Here is a 26,134-nt window from a genome sequence, read left to right on the forward strand (position 1 = left end):
TAGCTAAATTTATCACAGTAGAATGATGGTTTCTCATGCAATTTCCTTTAAGAGCTTAAAGATCATGCACATTTAATAATAATAATAACAATAATAATAATAATAATAATAATAATAAAAGTTTATTTAAATAGCACCTTTCACAATCTTAAGGTCACTTTACAGGTGAGGAAGAACAGGAATAATAATAATAAAAAAAAAGGAGAGAAGAAGAAACAGTAGAACAGTCACACACAGATTGAGGCAGAGAGTTTCAGAGCTATAGAAGCTATAGCACTTAAAGATCTGCCACCCAAGTCAGTACCTGAGCCTGTTCAGCCAAATAATTAAATTCATTTACCCTTTTAACATTAAAAGACTTAATAAAAGGCAGGTAAAATGGTAGGTCACAATTTTAGCCACTGGTGCTGGAGACACTGAGCTGCTGTCGCTCTCCGCTCTGGCAGGAAGTCCAGCATTCGAAGAAGGAAGTCAAAGAAGAGAGCAGCCTCTTGGAGGAGAAAGTGATATTTCTCTATTAAGACTTCATAAAGCCCCCATGGTCGAAGGACAGGAATTCTATGTAGGTCTCCTACATCAAAAATATAGACATTATAGATTTATCTAATGTTTATTCATCACCTAGTTGGGTGCACATATGACTCATTATAAACTAACCTACTGAATATGCAGATGAGGTCAAAGTTCTCACACACTTGTTAGACTATCATGAAAGTGTTTGTGGCTGATTTAAACATGATTTTTAGATCATTAGTAGAAAATTAGATACTATCATTGACATCACTCTTAGTTTCAGCAAGAACTATTACACAAGTTGTATGAAGCTCTATACAGGTTTTAAAAAGTAGACTATATATTTTACAACCTGGAATGTCACTTCATAAAGCAATTAGAGCAATTACAAATTCTTTTAAGGTCCTAAGATCATCTGTACAATTAACTGTTTGTAAGTACAAAGTACATGGAACAGTGGTTTCTTTGCCTTGGCTGGGAAGTGTATAAAATAACTTCAGAAGAAAGACCACGTTAAAATTCTTTAGCACAACATTAAGCCATGTTACATTTCAAATGCAATTTGGGTGTTTCAAAAGAACAATTACCTGAACCTGTCAGTATTAGTTTTAAAATGAAATCGGGCTAAAAGCTTTTAAATGGTGGCCAAAGAAAAACATTTACATTAATTAAAAGTGGTAGGGCTTGCTTGACTGCACCGATTAAAAAGTACATGCAACAGTAGTCTCTTGTCTAGGTTAAAATACCCAATCTGCCATCTTATGAAGAGAGTAAAAATGTTACCATAAATTAGAAGCTCCGGGAACATAAGTGACACAGTAAGACAAACATATTCCCTGCTTAAGTTTGAAGTTTTGATTGTCTTTTAAACATTTTAATGAGTGCTTAATTTCTGCAGTCACAAAGAAGTCACCAATAATCATCAATTACAATACTACAAAGTTACATCAAATTATAGAAATTTACACATCACCAGTGTAATAATAAAATTTGCTTTTTTTATATTTTTAAGAGAGATTTTTCCCCATTTTCTGGCTGTTTCTGTATATTTTAGGGGTTGCCACATACCAGACTTGGCACAGTTTTTCGCCTGATGCCCTTCTGACGCAAAGGTTTGGGACTGGCACTGAGAGCACAGAGACAAGTGCACCACCCAATGGCTAGGCTATTTTGAGCATCTTCCCTCCAGAAATTAGCCAATCCTGATTGTGCAAATGCCCACCCAGCCTATAGCACTGCTGAAATTTAAACCCTGAGTGAATCAATGAATTACATTTATTTCAAGACAAAATTAAAATCACAAGACTGCCATGACATACAGTGCAGAAAACTTTAAAACCTAAATGTTTTACAAAACATTTGAAATGTGATTTACATCTGTTCTCTCTTACCACTGCAGTTAAAGTAGTCAGACGAATATTTGCCCAACATGGCCACAGATGTGGGTATCTTCCCCAGAAGCTCAATGATATGTGCTAGGTGGTCTGAAATATATATTAATATGGTTAATTTATATGATAACACAAACAGTTTTATGAAATAGTTTGAGCACACCTGTGCAAATAGTTTTTTTTTTAACATTTTAAAACACAACCTCTTTAACAATCCATTATAACAAACCAAAATTTCTGCAAATGTTAGTGTAATGAGGCAAGCGGCTTCTGCCACTACCATGGGAAATAGAAAGCGCCCAGTGGTGCGCTGTAGTTTAAAATAACAGCGTTTCTCACAAGCCACTGCGCTCATCAATGAATATTTTCAACACCTGGGCTTGGTGCTATATATATGCGCGTTCCCAACAATGTGGTGCTGAGTCTTTGATAGTCATTGACTGAGCTGGTATGCCAGCGGTAATTCCTGAGAGGTGCATAATTATATATATTTAGATATTCAGAATAGAGCGGTAGAAAGGGGGAAATCGTACAAAGAAAAGGGAAAAGAATCGAAAGAAAAAGAAAAGAAAGGAGAAGAAAAGAAAGAATCTAGAAAGTAGTTTCAAGCGTGAACAGTGTTGCCGAGGTGATTTGGGGGCTGTTCACGTTTATCTCTTGTTAGTTTCGTGCAGCAAGCACGCCTTCACGATCAGCGTGGTCAGGATTTCTCACACGCTGATAGTTTATTTTGTTTGTGAACGTTTGATTAATATTTTAAGTAGTGTAGACTCTAAAGCTGATCATTTAAATTGTTAAGCATAGGGCTAGTGCGAGTGATAGCTAGTTTCAGTCTATGCTGTTGGCTAATGTTTGTGAATTTTACACTTCCTTCAGTTTTTGCCTTGTGTATTGTCTTAGCTAGCATTTGCGTTTAATAAAATGTTGACTGTAATTCAACAGTTGTTGCATCAGCCTTGTAAATGTGCTCACTAGTTGACATTAGTCGTATGTTTTCCAGCTTTGAAAAACGTTCTACCTGTAACAAATTGGCCAACAGAGGTTGTGCATGTCAACTAGTAGTAGTAGTTCTAGAAAAACTGTTTCAGGGGCTCCCACGCTCATTATCACTTATGTGTGCAGCTAAATTCAGTGCTACATAAATCAGCTTTGCTGGGTTTGTTATGATTATTGAGTTGACCACCAGGCCATGTAATTACTAATCAATTACATTTTCAATACTTTTGTCCTGGATTTTGGTCCATTGTAAAGATGATGTCTGGTAGATCCTCCTTTTTTACCCATCATGAGGGGCGGCACGGTGGCTAAGTGGGTAGCACTGTCGCCTCACAGCAAAAAGGTCCTGGGTTCGATCCCCAGGTGGGGCGGTCCGGGTCCTTTCTGTGTGGAGTTTGCATGTTCTCACCGTGTCTGCGTGGGTTTACTCCGGGTGCTCCGGTTTCCTCCCACAGTCCAAAGACATGCAAGTGAGGTGAATTGGAGATACAAAATTGTCCATGACTGTGTTCGATATAACATTGTGAACTGATGAATCTTGTGTAATGAGTAACAACCGTTCCTGTTATGAATGTAACCAAAGTGTAAAACATGATGTAAAATCCAATAAACAAACAAAAAAACATGTACCTATCATGATTCTCTCACCTGTTACCGCTTCATCTGCTTATTGAGAATTGTTTTAAAATGGCAAAACTTGAATATTTTATGGGCGTTTCCCTCTTAATTTGCCCTGTCCCAATTTTTTTAACCATTGTGGAGGCATCAAATTAAAAAATTGTTTATTCAAGTTGGTCAACAATAAATAAATACTACACACACACACATGCACTTTATTATGTACACATATCTAGAACATTCTTTCATTGATTATTTTATAAGCAAGACTTCAATACAAGTGAGCCTTGTGGGTATACAATTACTGACTGTAGCCTATTTGTTGCTCTGCACAGTTTGTCATCTCTCACCCCCTATAACCCATTTATCACTTGAAAGGAACCCCCATAAGACCACCGCTGACCAGGTGTTATTTTGTTGTAAGGTAATAACATGGTTGTAAGGTAATAACATGGTGTATTGTACAGATATGAGTGTATGGGTACAGCAGTGTTGTTGGGATTTTGAAACTCGCTGTCAATGCTGGGTGAACAATAGTGCTCCAGCTGAACATATAAAGCCAACAGTGTCCTGTATTAAAAATGTCCACTGATTAAAGAAAGATTAACACACATTCTGTATAAAAAGTAAATATGTCTATTCTCTAACTGTACAACACTGATGCAGTAGGTTGTTCTACACCCACGAAGTTCATCTTTATGTAGGTGTACCTTATAAAATAATCAGTGAATGCACGTGCCAGGTAGGTGTATAAATATGTTATAAACTAGCATACCTTCTTCCACTGAAAAGTTTTTTCCAGCTTTCGGCTCAAATAACGAATCACCAGTGGCAAGCTCAAAAGCCTTTTAAAAAAGAAAACATCTTTTTAATTGGCAGGGTGTTAATAAAGTCAATATCTGTAGCTAATGTCATTTTGGCCTTTGCGCATTTAAAACATTAGACATGGTTTAGTCCATTGCATTTTGCTGCCTCCAGCTCTCTCCTCAAAACCCATCTGAAACCAGATTACCACACCAGGAATCCAGCATTTGCTAAAACATTTATACCTATTTGTTAATGAAGTCAACAATGTTGTGCAACTGCTTTTCCACCAAAGTCTCTGAGAACCTGTTGGGGTATGTGGCATCATGGAAAACACCAGGATATTCTAAATCAAAATTTTGTTTGCCTCTGCAAAGAAACTAAAAATAGGTCCTGCAGCTGGACAATGATCTAATACATGTGCCGATTAAAATGAAATTGTCTACTAAACACAAAATTAAGCTTCTGCCATGGCCATCAGAGTCCTCTGGTCTCAATTATATAGACATCCTATAGACATCCTGAGAGTTGAGGTAAAGAGGAGAGTACACAAGAGAGGTCCCTAGGACCCTGGATTATCTGGATAGTTCTGTAAAGAGGAAAGGTCTCAAATTCTTTGCTTTTTGCTGTTTTGGCACATGTGGGGGTTTTTAATGATTGTTTTTTGTTTTTGTTTTGCAATTAATTTACTTCAATTAAAGGTTGAATTTGTCAGAAGTGTCAACAACTATAAAGGGGACTGTACACTCATTCCCAGTTTGTTACCTGCATACACCAAAAATGAGTAAAGTAGCATATTTGCAATGTTACATCATTTATAACATGCATAATCAAAACTTACACTAAATGTGTCAAATGTTATTTTAAAAGTGTAATTTATTGGCCATTCTTGTTATGCACAGACTTACCATGCACGCTACACTCCAGATATCAGCAGGAGTACCATATTCACAACCAAGCAGCACCTCTAGAGCACGGTACTGCTGTGTCTGGATCTCTTCACTGAAGTGCTTGTACTGGAACACATATTTATAGTCCATATTGTCTAATTCCAAGTAACTTGTTTGTCATTGCAGTAGGCAGTGTGGCCTATACAGAAATGCAAAAAGGTTAAAAGTCTTGGACTCACCACCCAGCAGGAGTTACCCAGGTCTGTGATTTTTACTGAAATGTTTTCTAGATTTGTTCAACAAACAATGACAACCATGATTTACTAATCAAATATACTGTGTTTTTACAAACCAGTATTATAGAGAATTATTTTAAGGAGTTTCCTACCAGCATTAATGTGTGCTGTGTGGGCTAGAGGCTGTGGCCCCAGGCTGAGCAGAATGTTATCAGGCTTGATGTCTGTGTGGATAATCTTACAGTGGGTGTGTAGATAGTCAAGACCCTCAAGCACCTGAGAATGAAAATATAACAGCCATCAGTGTATGTGAAACCATCATCATTTTGAATATTTATAATAATCAGCAAGCAGGGGTGTGTTGTGACTTGCATTTAACAAAAGTATCTATTTTATAAGCCAGCCCATGCTTTGCTACTACAGTACTTGCTGCAATACTTTGCTATTATTTGCTGCATTATTTTATAAAAAACAAAAACTGATCATAGATCAAATTCATATTCAAGCCAAATTGAATATGAAAACCATTACACAATTGACTAAGCTGCCGTTAACAACAGTATGTACAGTGCAGTAAAAAATGTATTTGCCCCCACCTGCTTTTTTCATTTTTCAAATGTTTTAGATAATCCAATTGAATTTAATATAAGATAAAAAGGAGTAAACACAAAATGCATCCTTTAAATGATCATAATAAAGATTTATTTACAACTTACATCACCCTAATTCTAATAACTAGTTGTGGCAGCCTTGGCAATAAAAACTGCAATCAAACATTTGTGATAACTTGCAAGGAGTCTTTTACATCACTGTTGTGGAACTTTGACCCACCCTTCTTTGCAGAATTGTTTTAATTCAGCTACACTGAAGAGTTTTCAAACACGAACTGCACCTTTAGGGTTTGAATGAGAGTCAAATCAGGACTGACTAGGCAACTCCATAATCCTAATTTTGTTTATTTTGAGCACTTTGTAGGAAGACTTGCTTCTGTGCTTCAAATTATTGTCCTGCTGCACTTGAGCTTAAGGTCAAAAACTGACAAGCAAACATTATCCTTCAGGATTTACTGATAGAGAATGGAATTTATGGTTCCATCAATTATGTCAAGTCATCCAAGTCCAATGGAAGCAAAACAGCCCCAGTTCATCACACTACTACCACCATGCTTGACTGCTGGTATGACGTTCTTATGGTGAAATGCAGTGTTAGCTTTACGCCAAATGTAATGGGACCCAAACTTTTCACTGTTGACATCAGTCCACAGAATATTATCCCAAAAGACCAGGGTGTAATCTAGATAAGTTTTTTTGGCCAAAACACTTTGGTTACATTCATGACAGAAACGGTAGTTACTCATTACACATGTCTTTGGACTGTGGGAGGAAACCGGAGCACCCGAAGAAAACCCCCACAGACACGGGGAAAACATGCAAATTCCACACAGAAAGGACCCGGACCGCCCCACCTGGGGATCAAACCCAAGACTTTTTTGCTGTGAGGTGACAGTGCTACCCACTTAGCCACTGTGCCACCACCAATTTTATAGTTAAAGTTATTTAATATTGATGTAAAATCATTATACAACAGAATGACTAACATGGACACTACAAATTTGCAAACAGGCACCAGGTGAAGCCCCATACCTTTGAGGTTTTAGAAAAATTTATTACATTTGCAGGGTGCTTAAACCAGGTACAACAATAATATGGCTAAAAGCCACAAAATAAAAAGGTGGGTTACAAATAACTAAATACAAAACTGCTCAAATATAAAATATTAAAAGAAAACCACCTACTGATGCCACTTGCCATGACAGCAGAGAGGGCCAGTGTAAAAATAGGCAGTGGTAGCTCAGCGAATAAGGTACTTGGTAATCAAAAGGTTTCTGGTTCAAGCCCCACCCCCGCCAAGTTACCACTGTTGGGCTTCTGAGCTAGGCTCTTATCCCTCAATTACTCAAATTGTATTCAGTCATAATTGTAAGTCACCTTGGATAAAAGTGTAAGTGTAATAATTTACAATACATTTAACTCCATTTAACCTTTTGTGACTTTATTACCTGCAAAATTAAAAATGGGAACAGATCTGTTTAACTTCTTTTTTTATATTCAGCCAGTTTTCTAAATAAGTAATGTAAAATAACATGGATTTAAAATGCACGACTTACCTGAAAGATTACTCTTTTGACACAGTCAAGTGAGAGACCAGGTTTTCCAAAACACGCTTGCCAACAACGCAAGTCTGGTCCCAGTAGCTCTAGTACCAGACACATGTCTGCATTGATTGATAAAGGCTGAAAACACCTCATTTTATAACAAATTCTGCACCTTCTATAAAAATATAGATAAAATCAATGCTGAATCAGCTGCAATTGGTAACAATGATCGTTTAACAAATGTTTGCCTTAAATAAATTAATAAAAAAGATTTGTTTTATTTATAGTTGGATATTGCAGGTTACTAAACGGATACGGATGCCATTAACACCAGCTATTTTAAATTCATCCAATAACTGCACAATGCGGCCTTTCAGGGGGTGACAAGCTGAGGGACCAGTCGCCTAGAGAAACAGGAATGGTCATGTGTCAAGAGTGAATCGGAGAGATTTCAAGAAAGTAAAAAGAGACTTACATTGCGCAGTAATGTAAGCTCATCTTGGCCAGCTTGGGTACAGCTAGATCCACTCTTCAGAACTTTAATTGCTACATGTCTGCCAGATCTAAAACATAAACATTAATATATAATACACATGCTTCTAATGTACACACAAATGCTCATAATTTTTTTTATCCTTACTGTTGTCTAGGAGATGCATGTAAGACAGTTGACAGTAATGGGGTCAGATGCCAGAGAGACACCAGGTGAATCCCTGTACTGGTGAGCACAAAAGTGAAGAGGGTCAGTGAAACAGCTACTCCACCTGCTGATGCCACTTGGGTCCAGCATTTATTCCTGTTGGGAGTTTGCTTATAGGAATGCCATGATGGCAGAGAGAGCCAGTGTGAAAATAGTGCCGCATAAGCATCTGGGTTCTGTTAAGGAGATACAGAATGCCAATGTACATACATGTCGGACAAAAAAGACCAGCTGGATATAAAGGGACTCCTCCAGCTGAAACGAATTAGCACTTAGTACGGATTAAAGAAACCAGCACTGTTAGTTATAAATGGCATGGCAAGTATGCATTATACTGTTATCCATGTCCCCCTGCCGAGCTATAGGTCAGCTGGGCCCATTACATATAACCATAACATGTATCATGTCATTTAATTAAACATAGAAACACTAGAGCAATACAAAAAGTTGATTTCTTAACTTTTTTCCTTAAGATTTTGTGGTATGATTTTGTGGGTTCGGTCAAACCCACATGACTAAACTGATAAGCATAAACTTATTCATCATAAAAAGAAGTATTAATTTCCACTAATTCGCACTAGTTTTCTCCATGTGAAGATAAGCACTCTCACTGTGATTCACTTAGGTCCTCAAGCTCTAACCAATTACTCTTTCCAAACAAATATTCCTGTAAATGAATCTAGAAAACTGCTGACTAGGAAACTTCTGCTACCGGCATCCGAACGAAGCCCGGTTTTGTTTGTTTGTTTTGTACTTCAGCGCATAAACATCTTATTCATCCAGAATTAAAACCGTTTTCTGTCCGCACGAAGCGCGTTTGTGTTTGGTTGTTTTTGTACTTCAGCGCTTAAACACGTTTGTTTTGTGGGGAGTTATAACCGTTTTCTGTCCGTAGGAACCGCGTTCTGTTTATTTATTTTGTACACCAGCGCATAAACACCATTTTCCTTTAGAATTACAGCTGTTTTGTTGGAAACGAAGCACGTTTGTGTTTGTTTGGTTGTTGGTTTTTGTATTTCAGCTTATCAACGCCTGTTTCGTCCGGAATTAAAGCCGTTTTTCTGTGACTACCAGCAGAAGCACCGGTGAATCCAACTTAAACATCAACTTCAACTCATCCTCTAAAGCTAAGTACATTTCTCTATTATAATGGCCGCAGCAGGAGCTTTAAATCCCTGTTCCGAGTGCAACATGTTCAGTTATTCCTTCTCCGTGTTTAGTGATAACTTTATATGTGATAAGTGTAGATTAGTTGTTAGTCTGACGGAGAAGATCTCAGTGTTAGAAGGGCGCATTCGGGCGTTAGAACAGACTACTACTAGTGAGTGCTTAGATTTAGCTGTAGCAGTCCCGAATGCCAGCAGTTCAGGTATAGAACCCCAGACTCCGGCATTAGAGCCCTGACAGCGGGGCGACTGGGTGATGTCTCGGCGACATAGTCGTAGGGCAAAGCACCGACTATCTCAGTTGCACGTGTCCAACAGGTTTTCCCCACTCAGTGACCCACCCGCTGAGAAGCCTGTTAATGTAAGTGCTCTGGTTATAGGAGATTCTCAGCTCTGACACGTGCGTATTGCAACCCCCATAGAGACACCAGCAACCATAGTCACTTGTATTCCGGGGGCCAGGGCGCCTGACATCAGAGCAAATCTAAAAGTGCTGGCTAATGCTTATCGTAGATTTTCGAAGATTGTTATCCACGTCGGCACTAATGATGTTTGTTTACGGCAGTCTGAGGTTACTAAGAATAATGTTAAAAAGGTGTGTGAGTTAGCTAGGTCGATGTCTGAGGCAGTAGTGTGCTCTGGCCCCTTACCGATTCGACCCAGTGGCGAAACCTACAGCAGGTTGTTGTCGCTGAACCGCTGGATGTCTAAATGGTGCTCAGAAAACTGCATTGATTTTGTAGATAACTGGTCCACTTTTGAGGGAAGGCCTGGTCTTTTGAAGCGGGATGGTGTCCACCCCACGTGGGAGGGTGCTGCTCGCATTTCTTGCAGCATCGGTGACAGGCTTTACCACCGCGTTAGTGTAGCGACTGATAGTGTTAAATGACTACCCAGAGCCAAGACCAGGCACCAGACAAACAGGCCTAACCGACTGTCTGCGAGTCGCCATCGGACGTCACCCGGAATCCTTAGGTCACAAACCATTGAGACTGTGTCTGTGTACCGTGGCAGGTGTAAGCCGAAACTAAATAAAAAAGTATGTCATAATAACTTAATTAAAATTAATCTAAATGAGCATCATGAAAACCCTAGTAAGGCTAAAATAAAGTTAGGACTTCTAAATATCAGATCACTTGCATGCAAAACAGTAATTGCAAATGAAATAATTACAGATAATTGTCTTAGTGCACTTTGTTTAACCGAGACCTGGGCTAGACCTGATGAGTATCTAAGTTTAAATGAAGCATCTCCTCCGGGTTACAGTTATGAACATAAGCCACGTCTTAGCGGTCGTGGTGGAGGAATAGCCACAATTTATGACAAAGACATAGGTCTTACTGTAAAATCATCTCCCATAACAAAATCGTTTGAGGTTCTTATCTCTGACATAGCCAATAAATGTTCATCTGATAAAACTAGTATGTTTAAGCTGGTTACTGTTTATCAACCCCCTGGTCCTTACTCAGAATTTCTTAACGAATTTGCCGATTTTCTTTCTAAATTAGTTTTATCAACTAAAAAAGCTTTAATTGTTGGTGACTTCAATATTCATTATGAGGATAAGTGTAATCCACTCAAAATTGCGTTTGATTCTATTTTAGAATCTTTAGGCATTACCCAAAATGTAACAGGACCCACTCACCGCTGTAAACATACCTTAGGTTTAATACTTACTTATGGTATGAACATAGACAACCTGGTAATCGTACCACAGAATGACTTAATTTCTGACCACTCCCTACTAATTTATGAAGTGTCCCTATCCAATAATACAGTGTATCACAAAAGTGAGTACACCCCTCACATTTCTGCAGATATTTAAGTATATCTTTTCATGGGACAACACTGACAAAATGACACTTTGACACAATGAAAAGTAGTCTGTGTGCAGCTTATATAACAGTGTAAATTTATTCTTCCCTCAAAATAACTCAATATACAGCCATTAATGTCTAAACCACCGGCAACAAAAGTGAGTACACCCCTAAGAGACTACACCCCTAAATGTCCAAATTGAGCACTGCTTGTCATTTTCCCTCCAAAATGTCATGTGATTTGTTAGTCTTACTAGGTCTCAGGTGTGCATAGGGAGCAGGTGTGTTCAATTTAGTAGTACAGCTCTCACACTCTCTCATACTGGTCACTGAAAGTTCCAACATGGCACCTCATGGCAAAGAACTCTCTGAGGATCTTAAAAGACGAATTGTTGTGCTACATGAAGATGGCCAAGGCTACAAGAAGATTGCCAACACCCTGAAACTGAGCTGCAGCACAGTGGCCAAGATCATCCAGCATTTTAAAAGAGCAGGGTCCACTCAGAACAGACTCGCGTTGGTCGTCCAAAGAAGCTGAGTGCACGTGCTCAGCGTCACATCCAACTGCTGTCTTTGAAAGATAGGCACAGGAGTGCTGTCAGCATTGCTGCAGAGATTGAAAAGGTGGGGGGTCAGCCTGTCAGTGCTCAGACCATACGCCGCACACTACGTCAAATTGGTCTGCATGGCTGTCACCCCAGAAGGAAGCCTCTTCTGAAGTCTCTACACAAGAAAGCCCGCAAACAGTTTGCTGAAGACATGTCAACAAAGGACATGGATTACTGGAACCATGTCCTATGGTCTGATGAGACCAAGATTCATTTGTTTGGTTCAGATGGTCTCAAGCATGTGTGGCGGCAATCAGGTGAGGAGTACAAAGATAAGTGTGTCATGCCTACAGTCAAGCATGGTGGTGGGAATGCCATGGTCTGGGGCTGCATGAGTGCAGCAGGTGTTGGGGAGTTACATTTCATTGAGGGACACATAAACTCCAATATGTACTGTGAAATACTGAAGCAGAGCATGATCCCCTCCCTCCGGAAACTGGGTCGCAGGGCAGTGTTCCAGCATGATAATGACCCCAAACACACCTCTAAGACGACCACTGCTTTATTGAAGAGGCTGAGGGTAAAGGTGATGGACTGGCCAAGCATGTCTCCAGACCTAAACCCAACAGAACATCTTTGGGGCATCCTCAAGCGGAAGGTGGAGGAGCGCAAAGTCTCGAATATCCGCCAGCTCCGTGATGTCGTCATGGAGGAGTGGAAAAGCATTCCAGTGGCAACCTGTGAAGCTCTGGTAAAGTCCATGCCCAGGAGAGTTAAGGCAGTTCTGGGAAATAATGGTGGCCACACAAAATATTGACACTTCAGGAACTTTCACTAAGGGGTGTACTCACTTTTGTTGCCGGTGGTTTAGACATTAATGGCTGTATATTGAGTTATTTTGAGGAAAGAATAAATTTACACTGTTATATAAGCTGCACACAGACTACTTTTCATTGTGTCAAAGTATCATTTTGTCAGTGTTGTCCCATGAAAAGATATACTTAAATATCTGCAGAAATGTGAGGGGTGTACTCACTTTTGTGATACACTGTATACAGCAACCACATTGTTTTAAATGTAAGCGCACTATTACATCTGCAACTGCAGCAGCGTTCATAAACTGCCTACCAGAATTACCAAATATATCAGCATCAGAACCTAAAGAACTAGATCAGGCAACTCAGCACCTGTGTTGATTAAATTATCAAAGTCATCATCGTGTATACTCGATCCTGTTCCAACTCGTTTACTTAAAGATTTACTCCCAGCTATTGTACAGCCCCTGCTTAATCAATGCATCCCTTAGCCTTGGGTATGTACCTAAATTGTTTAAAAGCACTGTTATTAAACCCCTGATTAAAAAACCTAATCTTGATCCACATGTTCTAGCTAATTATAGGCCAATTTCAAATCTTCCTTCTGTCTCTAAGATATTAGAAAAAGTAGTTTCCAAACAGTTATGCTCTTATCTGAATGAAAATTTTATTCACGAAAAATTTCAATCTGGATTTAGACCCAACCATAGTACCGAAACCGCATTAATTAGAGTAGTTAACGAGTTGTTAATGTCTTCTGATAATGGATGTGTCTCTTTTCTTGTTCTATTAGATCTTAGTGCAGTGTTTGATACGGTCGATCATAACATTTTACTGGATAGGCTAGAAAATACAGTAGGTGTTAAAGGACTCACACTCTCTTGGTTCAAATCATATTTGACTGACCGCTCTCAGTTTGTTTATGTAAACAATAAATGCTCGGAAACAACAAAAGTAAAGTGGGGTCACAGGGGTCAGTACTGGGACCGCTATTATTTACACTCTATATGCTTCCACTAGGAGAAATTATTCATAAGCATGGTATAAATTTTCACTGCTATGCAGATGACACACAGCTGTATATATCAGCCAAACCAAATGATACTGACACAATCAGTAAGATAGAAGATTGTGTAAACGACATAAAAAACTGGATGTCAGGTAATTTTCTTTTACTTAATTCAGATAAAACAGAGGTTTTACATGTTGGCTCTAAAGCTGCAAGAGACAAGTTGTCTAACCTGGTGCTAAACCTAAACACTTTCTCTGTTACTCCCAGCCCAGATGTAAAAAACTTAGGTGTCACAATAGATTCAGATCTCAGATACACACGTTAATAATATTACTAGAGTTGCTTTCTATCATTTGCGTAATATTTCTAAAATAAGAAATACACTATCTGTTAATGATGCCGAAAAACTGATCCATGCGTTTATAACTTCTCGGTTAGATTATTGTAATGCTCTTCTAACTGGATGCTCTGGTAGATCCATAAACAAACTCCAGTTAGTTCAAAATGCAGCAGCTCGAGTGCTAACTAGAACTAAAAAATTTGATCATATTAGTCCTGTTCTATCATCTCTTCACTGGCTGCCAGTTAAATTCCACATTGATTACAAAATACTTTTACTAACCTATAAAGCACTACATGGTCTGGCTCCACAGTATCTGAAAGAGCTTATTAATCACTACAACCCAGCACGTCCACTTCGCTCACAAGATGCAGGGTTACTTATAGTTCCTAGAATTAAAAAGATCACGGCTGGTGGAAAAGCATTTTCTTACAAAGCTCCACAACTCTGGAATAATCTTCCTGCCTCTGTTCGGGATTCGGACACAGTCTCAATGTTTAAGTCTAGACTGAAAATATATTTATTTTCTCAGGCTTTTGATTAGTATAGACAAAGGTGCAGAGCTTGGGGGTTCTTGGTCATAGAAACTTGTGGTGATCAGGGATGTTGGGTTGCTGTCGTTCTGCCTCTCCTGTCCGATCACTCTGGTTTGGGTAGGGGAGGCGGGCGCTGAAGTCCTGTGAAAGCCTTCATGACCTTGTTACCTGCTTGCTCTCCCTTTTAGTTATGCTGTAATAATTAGGGCTGCCGGAGTCTAAAACTCTCTGTAAAACTGTTTTACTTAACTAGCATTGTACATTATTAACTACATTCTCTATTGTTTTACCCCAACGGCATTCTGATGGAAACCTGTTTACCTGCCGAGGTTAAGGATTGAAGTCGAGACTGCAGTGCCAATATCGCTGCTCCTGCCAGATGTGATCATTTAATTCTGTGTTTGTATGATTTGTTTACATACTACTTATTTAAAGTTTCCTCCAGACCACCCAAGAAGGATGGGCCCTGCTGAGTCTGGTTCCTCTCAAGGTTTCTTCCTGTAATTTTCAGGGAGTTTTTCCTTGCCACAGTCGCCCTCGGCTTGCTCAACAGGGGTTTTTGTATCTGTTGATCCTGGATTTTGTAAAGTGGCTTTCAGACAATGTCTATTGTGAAAAGCGCTATATAAATAAAGTTGACTTGACTTGACTTAAAGACTAGCTACAGGGTGGTAAGTCTCATGAGGTGTAACCTTGCATCTGCGAAATGTTAAAGTAATGAACTCAATTGCAGGATACTTAACCTTACTTAACAGTGGAAAAAGAGCTATGAAATAAAAAGATAATAACGATTAAACTAACAAAAAAGTACTCAAAGTCTAGATAAACACAAAATTGTTAACCCCCCAGCAAATGGCCAGGGAACACAAACAAAAAATTCGATTGAACCACAAAGGGCAGTCACTGAAACCATTAAAGTTGGTGGGAGAAGCCCAGGAATGGTTGATTGGGCAGTAGTGATGGGTCGGTCGCGAACGATCCGGCTCTAAGAGCCAGCTCTTTAAAGTGAACGACGGGATCCGGCTCCTGATTGGGAGCCGATTCGTTTCTTTTCGGGTTTTTTTTCTGTCAAAACCGCACGTGATTGGTCAAGATACATGGTGGCGTTGGTGTGTTTACACTGAGCAGGGGGGGAGGGGTTACACACACACACACACACAGAGACAGCGTGCACACGAACAGGAGGGAGAGAGAGAGAGATCAGCGCTTTACACAGCCAGACATTACACGCTGGAAAGGTGAGGAAAGTGAGTTAGAGGAAACATAGTAAAGTTTGGACACGAGAAGCCCCTTTTACAGAGAAGTTCAGACCCACTGAGCTAGTGGGAGACCAAGTGTTCAGTCTACCCACATCATATACATGTGATGGCACATAGACTGTGTATCTGTCCCCTTAGAGAGAATCTTTTTTAACAGGGCAGATCATAACAGAAAGGAGAAACAGGATCAACCCATCAAAGATGATCTCCTTGGTTTTTCTGAATGCTAATCTTCATTAAATACTTACTAAATACTGTCACCTGGATGCTGATTTTTCTTTTTGTTTTGCAGATTTTCATTTATATTTTGTTGAGTGATGCTTTGTTGATGTTGTGTTGTTTCACTCTAGACGCTTGTTTATTTTGTTTTGTTTATTAGGATTTTAACGTCAAGTCTTACACTTTGGTTACATTCATGACAGGACTTTGGTTACATTCATGACAGGACTTTGGTTACATTCATGACAGGATTATTCACCTCACTTGCATGTCTTTGGACTGTGGGAGGAAACCGGAGCACCCGGAGGAAACCCACGTGGACACGGGAAAGACATGCAAACTCCACACAGAAAGGACCCGGGCTCTTCACCTGGGGATCGAACCAGGACCTTCTTGCCGAGAGGCGACAGTGCTACCCACTTAGCCACTGTGCCGTCCCACTCTAGATGCAAATTTACAAATAATATACACAATTAGATCTTTTTGACTAATTGAGATGGGTCTTTGTTTTTGTATTTTATAATTTATTGTTGTACTCTGTACGGTGGCCGAGAAGTGCAAAACAAATTTACATTTCAGAAAACAAAATTACAAAAAAACTAAAACAAATTTACAACAAAAGCAAAAACAAATTTACAAGTGCTCGGGTACCCAGTGTTTGTAAATTTGTTTTGGCATATGTAAAAGTGTTTCAGCACTTGTAAATTTATTTTCGGCATATGTAATTTTGTTTTCTAAAATGTATATTTGTTTTGCACTTCCCGGCCGCACATTTCTGACGGAAAAGGCAGGGACAATAAACCGGAAGTGCGTGTTGCTTACCTGCTGTCAATCAAACTGTTTCTCAGCGATAAAGTGAACGGAGTTTGTGATGGTGACGATAAACAAGGTTTTGTCTAGTTTGTGGAAATCATTTTATCCAGTTGACCCGCTATTGTTTTTCTTGTGGAAAGTTTTGTGCAGATGTTTAGACGTGGCGTGTGCATCTCTATTTACCGTCCGCTCTTCTAAACATCTAAGGAATTCCCACAAGAACAACAAAAGCGAAATAATGAAAATAATTAACACAAAATGGACAAAACATTGTTTATTAGGGACGGAACATTTGATACCGAGGCTTGTTGAAGCTTGTTTCACTTTTGTAACACTGGACTCAGCATGTGCGGGACTGATGAAGCTTTGTGCTGAGTTTTATCTCACTCACTATATAAGAGACAATCAAACCAGGGTTACCCACCCGTCCTGTAACATACAGAATCCTGCTTTATCTGGAGACTAAACGCCGCGTTCAGTATTGAACTGATACAGGACGCTTTGTTCTGTATTTTTATCAATGGGAGACTGAGGGAATTATATTAAGTAGTGTTCACTTTTATTCTTAGTAACGGTGTGTGTGCGCTGGTTATAGCAGCAGGGGGGGACCTTACACAGTCATGAGAACAAAGGTTTTATTTATGGTGTTTAAAATTTATTATTTTCATTCTTTATAATAAGTCAGAACCATATTTTAGGCAAAACAACGCACTCCGCCCACTGTGCTACACATATAGCGGTTTATTAAACAGGTTATGTCACGTTACTAAGAATAAAAGTGAACACTACTTAATATAATGAATTAAGCAGCAGTTTCCTTCTGTTTTATACACCACACCGTCTCCCATTGATAAAAATACGGAACAAAGCGTCCTGTATCAGTTCAATACAGAACGCGGCGTTTAGTCTCCAGATAAAGAAGGATTGTGATGTTACGGGATGGTGGGTAACCCTGGTTTGATTGTCTCTTATATAGTGAGTGAGATAAAACACAGCACCAAAGCTTCATCAGTCCCGCACATGCTGAGTCCAGTGTTACAAAAGTGAAACAAGCTTCAACAAGCCTCGGTATCAAATGTTCCGTCCCTAATAAACAATGTTTTGTCCATTTTGTGTTAATTATTTTCATTATTTCGCTTTTGTTGTTCTTGTGGGAATTCCTTAGATGTTTAGAAGAGCGGACGGTAAATAGAGATGCACACGCCACGTCTAAACATCTGCACAAAACTTTCCACAAGAAAAACAATAGCGGGTCAACTGGATAAAATGATTTCCACAAACTAGACAAAACCTTGTTTATCGTCACCATCACAAACTCCGTTCACTTTATCGCTGAGAAACAGTTTGATTGACAGCAGGTAAGCAACACGCACTTCCGGTTTATTGTCCCTGCCTTTTCCGTCAGAAATGTGCGGCCGGGAAGTGCAAAACAAATATACATTTTAGAAAACAAAATTACATATGCCGAAAATAAATTTACAAGTGCTGAAACACTTTTACATATGCCAAAACAAATTTACAAACACTGGGTACCCGAGCACTTGTAAATTTGTTTTTGCTTTTGTTGTAAATTTGTTTTAGTTTTTTTGTAATTTTGTTTTCTGAAATGTAAATTTGTTTTGCACTTCTCAGCCACCGTAACTCTGTTTCATGTTGAGTATATAAATAAAGCAATTTAAATAATAAACATTTGATACAATGTTTTTTTACATTAGTAATTCATTTTACATGTAATTTGGTTTTTGAAACGAAAAACAAAAAACGACCCGTTTTCTTGTTTTTCAACTTTGGGATTTAAAGTGAAAAACGAATTACCAAATGTACACGGACCCATCGTCCCCATTATAACCATAATATCTTGTAGGTCAAGTCAATTCAAATTTATTTGTATGGCACTTTTTACAATAGACATTGTCTCAAAGCAACTTTACAGAATCCACCCCTTTAGAGTGAAAGTGGTTGACTATTTGTGATTGCTACTGTATATAATAGCTAAATTTCCTAAACAAATGCAGCTGTTTTTCAAAATATTTTTACTTAAGTTCCATTCTATAATATTATTGGTCTGAAATCATTAACATTTTTTCTCTACAGCATTCACAATACACACCTGAGATCCACACAGAGCCACACAGTTGCATAGTAGCCCCAACCCAGCTTGGACAGAACTTTGTACCTCTTGTTAAATACATCACCCTCTCGCACAGGATGATAGCCTCCTACAGTGCCTTGCAAAAGTATTCAGCCCCCTTAAACTTTTCAACCTTTTGCCACATTTCAGGCTTCAAAGATAACGATATGAAATTGTAATTTTTTGTGAAGAATCAACAACAAGTGGGACACAATTGTGAAGTGGAACGAAATGTATTGGATATTTTAAACTTTTTTTAGAAATAAAAAACTGAAAAGTGGGGCGTGCAATATTATTCAGCCCCCTTGCGTTAATACTTTGTAGCGCCACCTTTTGCTGCGATTACAGCTGCAAGTCGCGTGGGGTATGTCTCTATCAGTTTTGCACATCGAGAGACAGAAATTTTTGCCCATTCTTCCTTGCAAAACAGCTCGAGCTCAGTGAGGTTGGATGGAGAGCGTTTGTGAACAGCAGTTTTCAGCTCTTTCCACAGATTCTCGATGGAATTCAGGTCTGGACTTTGACTTGGCCATTTTAACACCTGGATAAGTTTATTTGTGAACCATTACATTGTAGATTTTGCTTTATGTTTTGGATCATTGTCTTGTTGGAAGGTAAATCACCGTCCCAGTCTCAGGTCTTTTGCAGACTGCAACAGGTTTTCTTCCAGAATGGTCCTGTATTTGGCTCCATCCATCTTCCCATCAATTTTAACCATCTTCCCTGTCCCTGCTGAAGAAAAGCAGGCCCAAACCATGATGCTGCCACCACCATGTTTGACAGTGGGGATGGTGTGTTCAGGGTGATGAGCTGTGTTGCTTTTACGCCAAACATAACGTTTTGCATTGTGGCCAAAAAGTTCGATTTTGGTTTCATCTGACCAGAGCACCTTCTTCCACATGTTTGGTGTGTCTCCCAGGTGACTTTTTATAGATATCTTTGAGAAATGGCTTTCTTCTTGCCACTATTCCATAAAGGCCAGATTTGTGCAGTGTACGACTGATTGTGTCCTATGGACAGAGTCTCCCACCTCAGCTGTAGATCTCTGCAGTTCATTCAGAGTGATCATGGGCCTCTTGGCTGCATCTCTGATCAGTCTTCTCCTTGTTTGAGCTGAAAGTTTAGAGGGACGGCCGGGTCTTGGTAGATTTGCAGTGGTCTGATACTCCTTCCATTTCAATATGATCGCTTGCACAGTGCTCCTTGAGATGTTTAAAGCTTGGGAAATCTTTTTGTATCCAAATCCGGCTTTAAACTTCTCCACAACAGTATCTCGGACCTGCCTGGTGTGTTCCTTGGTCTTCATGATGCTCTCTGCGCTTTAAACAGAACTCTGAGACTGTCACAGAGCAGGTGCATTTATACGGAGACTTGATTACACACAGGTGGATTCTATTTATCACCATCAGTCATTTAGGTCAACATTGGATCATTCAGAGATCCTCACTGAACTTCTGGAGTGAGTTTGCTGCACTGAAAGTAAAGGGGCTGAATAATATTGCACGCCCCACTTTTTAGTTTTTTATTTCTAAAAAAAGTTTAAAATATCCAATACATTTCGTTCCACTTCACGATTGTGTCCCACTTGTTGTTGATTCTTCACAAAAAATTACAATTTCATATCGTTATGTTTGAAGCCTGAAATGTGGCAAAAGGTTGAAAAGTTCAAGGGGGCTGAATACTTTTGCAAGGCACTGTATAAACAGAGCACACATAAAAGTAAAGCAGCAGCAATAACTTAACTACCTTTCTGTGGAGCAATGAGTATTCCTTATTTTTTTATAACAGTAAGGGTCTATGGGTCCTTTACTTAAATTACTTGAAAAATGGCAACCAATCGTGGCTCAGTGGGTAGCACTGTTGCCTCACAGCAAGAAGGTACTGGGTTTGATTCCCAGGTGGAATGAGCTGGGTCTTTTCTGTGTGGAGTTTGCTTGTTCTCTCATTCAGATATTCATACATTTATATAGTGCCTTTATTTGTCATATATACATTCATTCATTCATTGCCTGTTTTACCACCGCTTTATCCAATTTCAGGTCACAGTGGGTACAATTCATTGAGTGAAAGGAAGGAAACAAACTGAACAGGTCGCCAGTTCATCACAGGGCAAACACACACACTGGGCCATTGTAGTAGCTCCAATAAACCTGACTGCATCTTTGGATTGTGGGAGGAAACCCATGCTGACGCGGGGAGAACATGCAAACTCCACACAGAAAGGACTCAGACCGCTCCACCTGGGAATCAAACCAAGGGCCTTCTTGCTGTGAGGTGACAGTGCTACCCACTCAGTCACCCTTGTGTACCACCCTTAGCAAAAAAAATGCTACCCCAAATATTTTTTTACAGACAGCTACTCACAATACAGATGACCAAAACATGACATAACAATTGAACAATGGAGAAATACAATCAATAATAGTAAGTAATTGTAATTATTTTTTTATATTGTTTTCTAAGATTTTGTGGTATCACCCTAGTTTGATCAGACCAATATAACTTTAATGTCAAATTTATAGTAGAGATTACACTAAGTATTTTTCATTCAGAAACTGTCATTTAACTGAGAATAATAAAGGTATATACCATAGCAGTAGTCTCTTTGATCCTCCTCTTCCTCTTTGTTGTTAGAGTCCAAATACTGAGAATATTTTAGCTGATAAAAGTCTGAAGTTCTTTCAGCATTAGACCTAATTTACACACACACACACACACACACACACACACACACACACACACACACACACACGCTTTAAATTAAGTCTCAATTAGTTGAATGATACAGTAAAGAAAATTGAACTATTTGGCTGTATGAGTCAGCGGCTGATAAGGCGAAATTTATGACCAAAACAATATATCCACAGATGGTCATGTAGGTGGGTCAATGATGATGTTGGGATGTTTTTCTGCTTCAGGACCTGGTAATTTTAACCAATTTTAATGACTGGCATCATAAATTCCTAGAAATACCAAGGCTTTTTGAGAAGGAATGTTACACTATATGGCCAAAAGAATTTGGACACATGATCATGAGCTTGTTGAACATCCCATTTCAAAAACAAATTGTATTAAAATAGAGTGACCTCTGTGTGATGACTAAAATATGTCTATGGGAATTTGTGCCCATTTAGTCAAAAGAGCATTTGTACGGTTGGGCACTAATGTTGGTCAAGAAAGTTTCAATTACAGTTCCAGTTCATTTTAAAGCTGTTCAGCTGGGCTGAGGTCAGGTCTCTGTCCAGGCCAGTGAAGTTTCTTTAAACCAAACTTATATATAGAATATTATAAAAGCATAGAACTTGCTTTGTGCTGAGGGACACAATCATTCTGGAACAGGGAATGGCCTTTCCTAATCTGTTGCTAGAAAGTTAAAAGTTTATAATCTCCTTTATATAATCAATTTATTACACCTGTTAGCAATTGTTATGCCTTCACACATTAATTTACAAAATTAGAGGGGATGTCCTAATACTTTTGTCCATATAGTGAATGTCTTCTGTGGTGAAATTAAACATTGGTAATAACTGGACTTTCCAGCAAGACAATAATCCCAAGCAAACTTCCAAGTCAACCAAAGCTTGTTTTAGGAATCGGTCTTGAATTATTCTGAAATGGCCTTGTCAGTGTCCAGATTTAAATTCCATAGAAAATCTTTGTTGGGTTTTAAAAAAAGCACAAAAGCTATCAAACCTTAGTGCATGTTCCTCCAAGCACTAAGGCTGGGGGTTGAAAAATAGTGCACATGGACATTTGTCAAGAAAACTACATTGTTTTCATTTAAACTCCAAATTATGTAAAAATCGCCTCTATGTATCAATAAATTTCCCTTTTTTGGTTTACTGAGACTTGTATACTTTTATTCAATTGTATACACATCACCAGAATACAACCTCAAATCAGAAAAAGTTGGGACAGTATGGAAAATGCAAATCAAATAAAAATGCAGTGTTCCTTACATTTACTTTTATTTGATTGCAGACAGTTTGAACCCAAGATATTTCATGTTTTGTCCGCTCAACTTCATTTCATTTGTAAACATACCTCCATTCCTGCATTTCAGGCCTGCAACACATTCCAAAAAAAGTTGGGACGAGAGCAATTTAGAGCTAGTAATGAGGTGAAAAAAACGAATAATGAAGTGATTCCAAACAGGTGATGTCAACAGGTGATTGTAATCATGGTTTGGTACAAAAGCAGCATCCAGAAAAGGCTTTGATGAACAAAGATGACCAGAGGATCTCCAGTTTGTCAACAAATGTGTGAGAAAATTGTTGAAATGTTTAAAAACAATGTACCTGAAAGAAAGATTGGAAGGGATTTGCATATTTCTCCTATACAGTGCATAATATCATTAAACGATTCAAGGAATCCGGAGGAATTTCAGTGCGTAAAGGCCAAGGGCTCAAGCTTAAGCTGAATGCCCGTGATCTTCAATGCCTCAGACGGCTCTGCATCAAGAACCGCCACTCAATAATAGATGATATAACCACATGGGTGAGGGATTACTTTGTCAAGCACTACAATACAGCGTTACATGCACAAATGCCACTTAGAACTTTACTGTGCAAAAAAGAAGCCTTATGTTAACCATGTCCAGAAGCGGTGTCAAATTCTCTGGGCTCGGAGGCATCTATGATGGATTATCACACAGTGGAAATGTGTATTGTGGTCAGATGAATCAGCATTCCAGGTCTTTTTTGTAAAAAATGGACGCCGTGTGTCCACCAAAGACGAAAAGGACCATCCAGACTGTTATCAGCAACAAGTCCAAAAGTCAGGGTCTGTCATGGGATGAAGCTGTCTCAGTGCCCTTGGCAAAGGTCATTTACACTTCTGTGATGGCAGCATTATTGCAGAAAAGTACATTCAGATCTTAGGGCAACATATGCTGCCTTCAAGACGTCATCTTTTCCAGGGACATCCATGCATTTTTCAACAAGACAATGCAAAACCACATGCTGCACACATTTCAAAGACATGGCTGCGGAAGAAGGGGTACGGGTACTGGACTGGCCTGCCTGCAGTCCTGACCTGTCCCGAATAGAGAACGTTTGGAGAATTTTGAAACAAAAAATGCGACAACGACGACCCAGTACTGTTGTACATCTTAAAACGTGTTTGCAGGAAGAATGGGACAAAATAAAACTTGAAACACTAAATCGCTTGGTATCCTTGATGCCAAAACGTCTTTTATGTGTGGTGAAAAGGAATGGCAACATTACAAACATTACAAAACTTTTTTGGAATGTGTTGCAGGCCTGAAATGCAGGAATGTACTGTATGTTAATCAATAAATGAAATTAAGTTGAGCAGACAAAACATGAAATATCTCAGGTTCATCCTGTCTGCAATCAAATAAAAGTCAAAGTAAATGTAACTCTGTGTTTTTTATTATTTGCATTTTCCATACTGTCCCAACTTTTTCTGATTTGGGGTTGTACCTTTTAAGGTGAGTGGGTTGAATATTTCAGATTGCAAAGATCAAGTTCTGTTGTTAAAGTCTAAAATATTGAATGCTATTTCAGAACTGATAAATCAGCATTGCCAAGTTTTAGCATCCATGCACAAATCTGTCTGAAGACTACAAATATAGTATAGCAAATATAGCAAATATACTGTATATGTGTGTATCTTAAATATCATATGCAATACAAAAAACAAATATCCTAGAATTAAAAATCCTCTAATATCCTAAGGATCAAAACTGAATTGGGCTAACATGCATAGTGTAACATTTTGTTTGAACATAAGGAAACAATATGGTAAAGTAGAGTTACTTACTGTTTCGTTGATACCTGGCTGGGGGAACACTGGGTGCTGGTGCTGGTCTGCATTATTAAGGAAGCTTCAGCTTCAGTGTTGTATGGTGACCTTAATGTACACTGTGGATTTGTTTCTGGGAATTCCTCTCTCCACCCCCTACCCTTTTGCCACACACATACACACACACACACACACACACACACACACACACACACACACACACACACACACACACACACACACAGACACACAGACACACACACACAAAATCATTTGAGCAAAGAAAGAACAGGTGGCTGAAACACAATTTAATAATTTTAAAACCCCTGTGACACAAACTTTCAAGTTAATTTGTTTAATAGTTTGTTGTTAATAAAAAGAGACACTAGGATACATATTAAAATTATGTGATATATTCAAACACCAAAATAAATATGCATGTTACATAATTGAAATGCCTCATTAACTAAAAATTAATTTTAGAGTGACTAAAACAATGACAAATAGCTGCAGTTTTGTTCTATTCAATGAACAGCTGTGAGATTTTTAGGGAATTAAATTTTCAGTTTTCAAATACAATGCAATACAATGAAATCTTTTCAATAAGATATATTGTCAAGACTAAAGAGTGAGTGGATAAATTATAGTCATGGTGCTGCATGTTAAACATGGACAACAGCAACAGCAATAAGAAATATCACTCTCAACAAGTCAAGTCAAATTTATTTGTATAGAATCCAGGACCAACAGACCAAAAACCCCCTGTTGAGCAAGCCGAGGGCGACAGTGGCAAGGAAAAACTCCCATAAATATATAAATAGAAACCTTGAAAGGAACCCGACTCAGCAGAGATCCCCATCCTCCTTGAAGTTTGTTTGCCTCTAGTTTTTAATTAAGATGTGAGGTGTACTGCTAAGATACCAAAGAAAAATCATTGACCCCCCCACTCTGAAACATTACAGATAAGCCACAAATTCTGTATACAGCATATAGTAATTTAATAGTTAATTTTTATGAATGAGCAGACAGCAAATTGATTTATTAATCGGTCTGCTGACATTACAGTCCATGTAAAGACACAGCAATTTATATCAGATGATGTAAAGAATCTGGCATGTTGTTGGCAGCCGATGGAAAGTGATCTGGTATCTTGCATTGTCTGAGCTGTAGTACTCAAATTAGAGAAGAAATAGTACTTCCCCTTTGGCAGCTGAACATGAGAGACCACTTGCTGCAGTTAACAAGTGTCTGTTAACAGTAGCTGTGAACACATTATTTAGAGATTAGAGATTAGAGATTAGGGCCGAACTAAGGAGAGTGACACATGGGTAGAAAGAGCAAAAAAAAAGAATAAATAGATACATTCATTTTAATAATTGCTTATCAGTACCTATTTAAGATATATTGAC

General features: G+C 38.7%; 1 protein-coding gene across 1 annotated transcript; it reads right to left on the reverse strand.

Moving 5' to 3' along the window:
- Positions 1-386: 386 nt before the first annotated feature.
- si:ch211-220i18.4 (SRSF protein kinase 3) lies at positions 387-24,796 on the reverse strand. The gene is made up of 12 exons (XM_063016054.1): positions 24,758-24,796; positions 21,549-21,603; positions 18,939-19,047; positions 8,079-8,166; positions 7,920-8,007; positions 7,616-7,722; positions 5,601-5,724; positions 5,452-5,498; positions 5,231-5,338; positions 4,294-4,363; positions 1,905-1,997; positions 387-571 (listed from the first exon to the last, which is right to left on the reverse strand). The coding sequence occupies exons 1-12, from the start codon at positions 24,794-24,796 to the stop codon at positions 387-389; spliced, it is 1,113 nt and encodes a 370-aa protein (XP_062872124.1).
- Positions 24,797-26,134: the final 1,338 nt, after the last annotated feature.

The sequence above is a fragment of the Trichomycterus rosablanca genome, chromosome 19 (assembly GCF_030014385.1).
Source record: "Trichomycterus rosablanca isolate fTriRos1 chromosome 19, fTriRos1.hap1, whole genome shotgun sequence".
Taxonomy (NCBI): Eukaryota; Metazoa; Chordata; class Actinopteri; order Siluriformes; family Trichomycteridae; genus Trichomycterus; species Trichomycterus rosablanca.

Coding starts and splice junctions, on each gene's coding strand:
- si:ch211-220i18.4 (XM_063016054.1), bottom strand. CDS start 24,796: ATGCAGACCAGCACCAGCACCCAGTGTTCCCCCAGCCAG. Junction 21,604..24,757: donor CCCAGTGTTCCCCCAGCCAG/GTATCAACGAAA, acceptor AAATATTCTCAG/TATTTGGACTCTAACAACAA. Junction 4,364..5,230: donor TCTGGAGTGTAGCGTGCATG/GTAAGTCTGTGC, acceptor CTTTTTTAAAAG/GCTTTTGAGCTTGCCACTGG.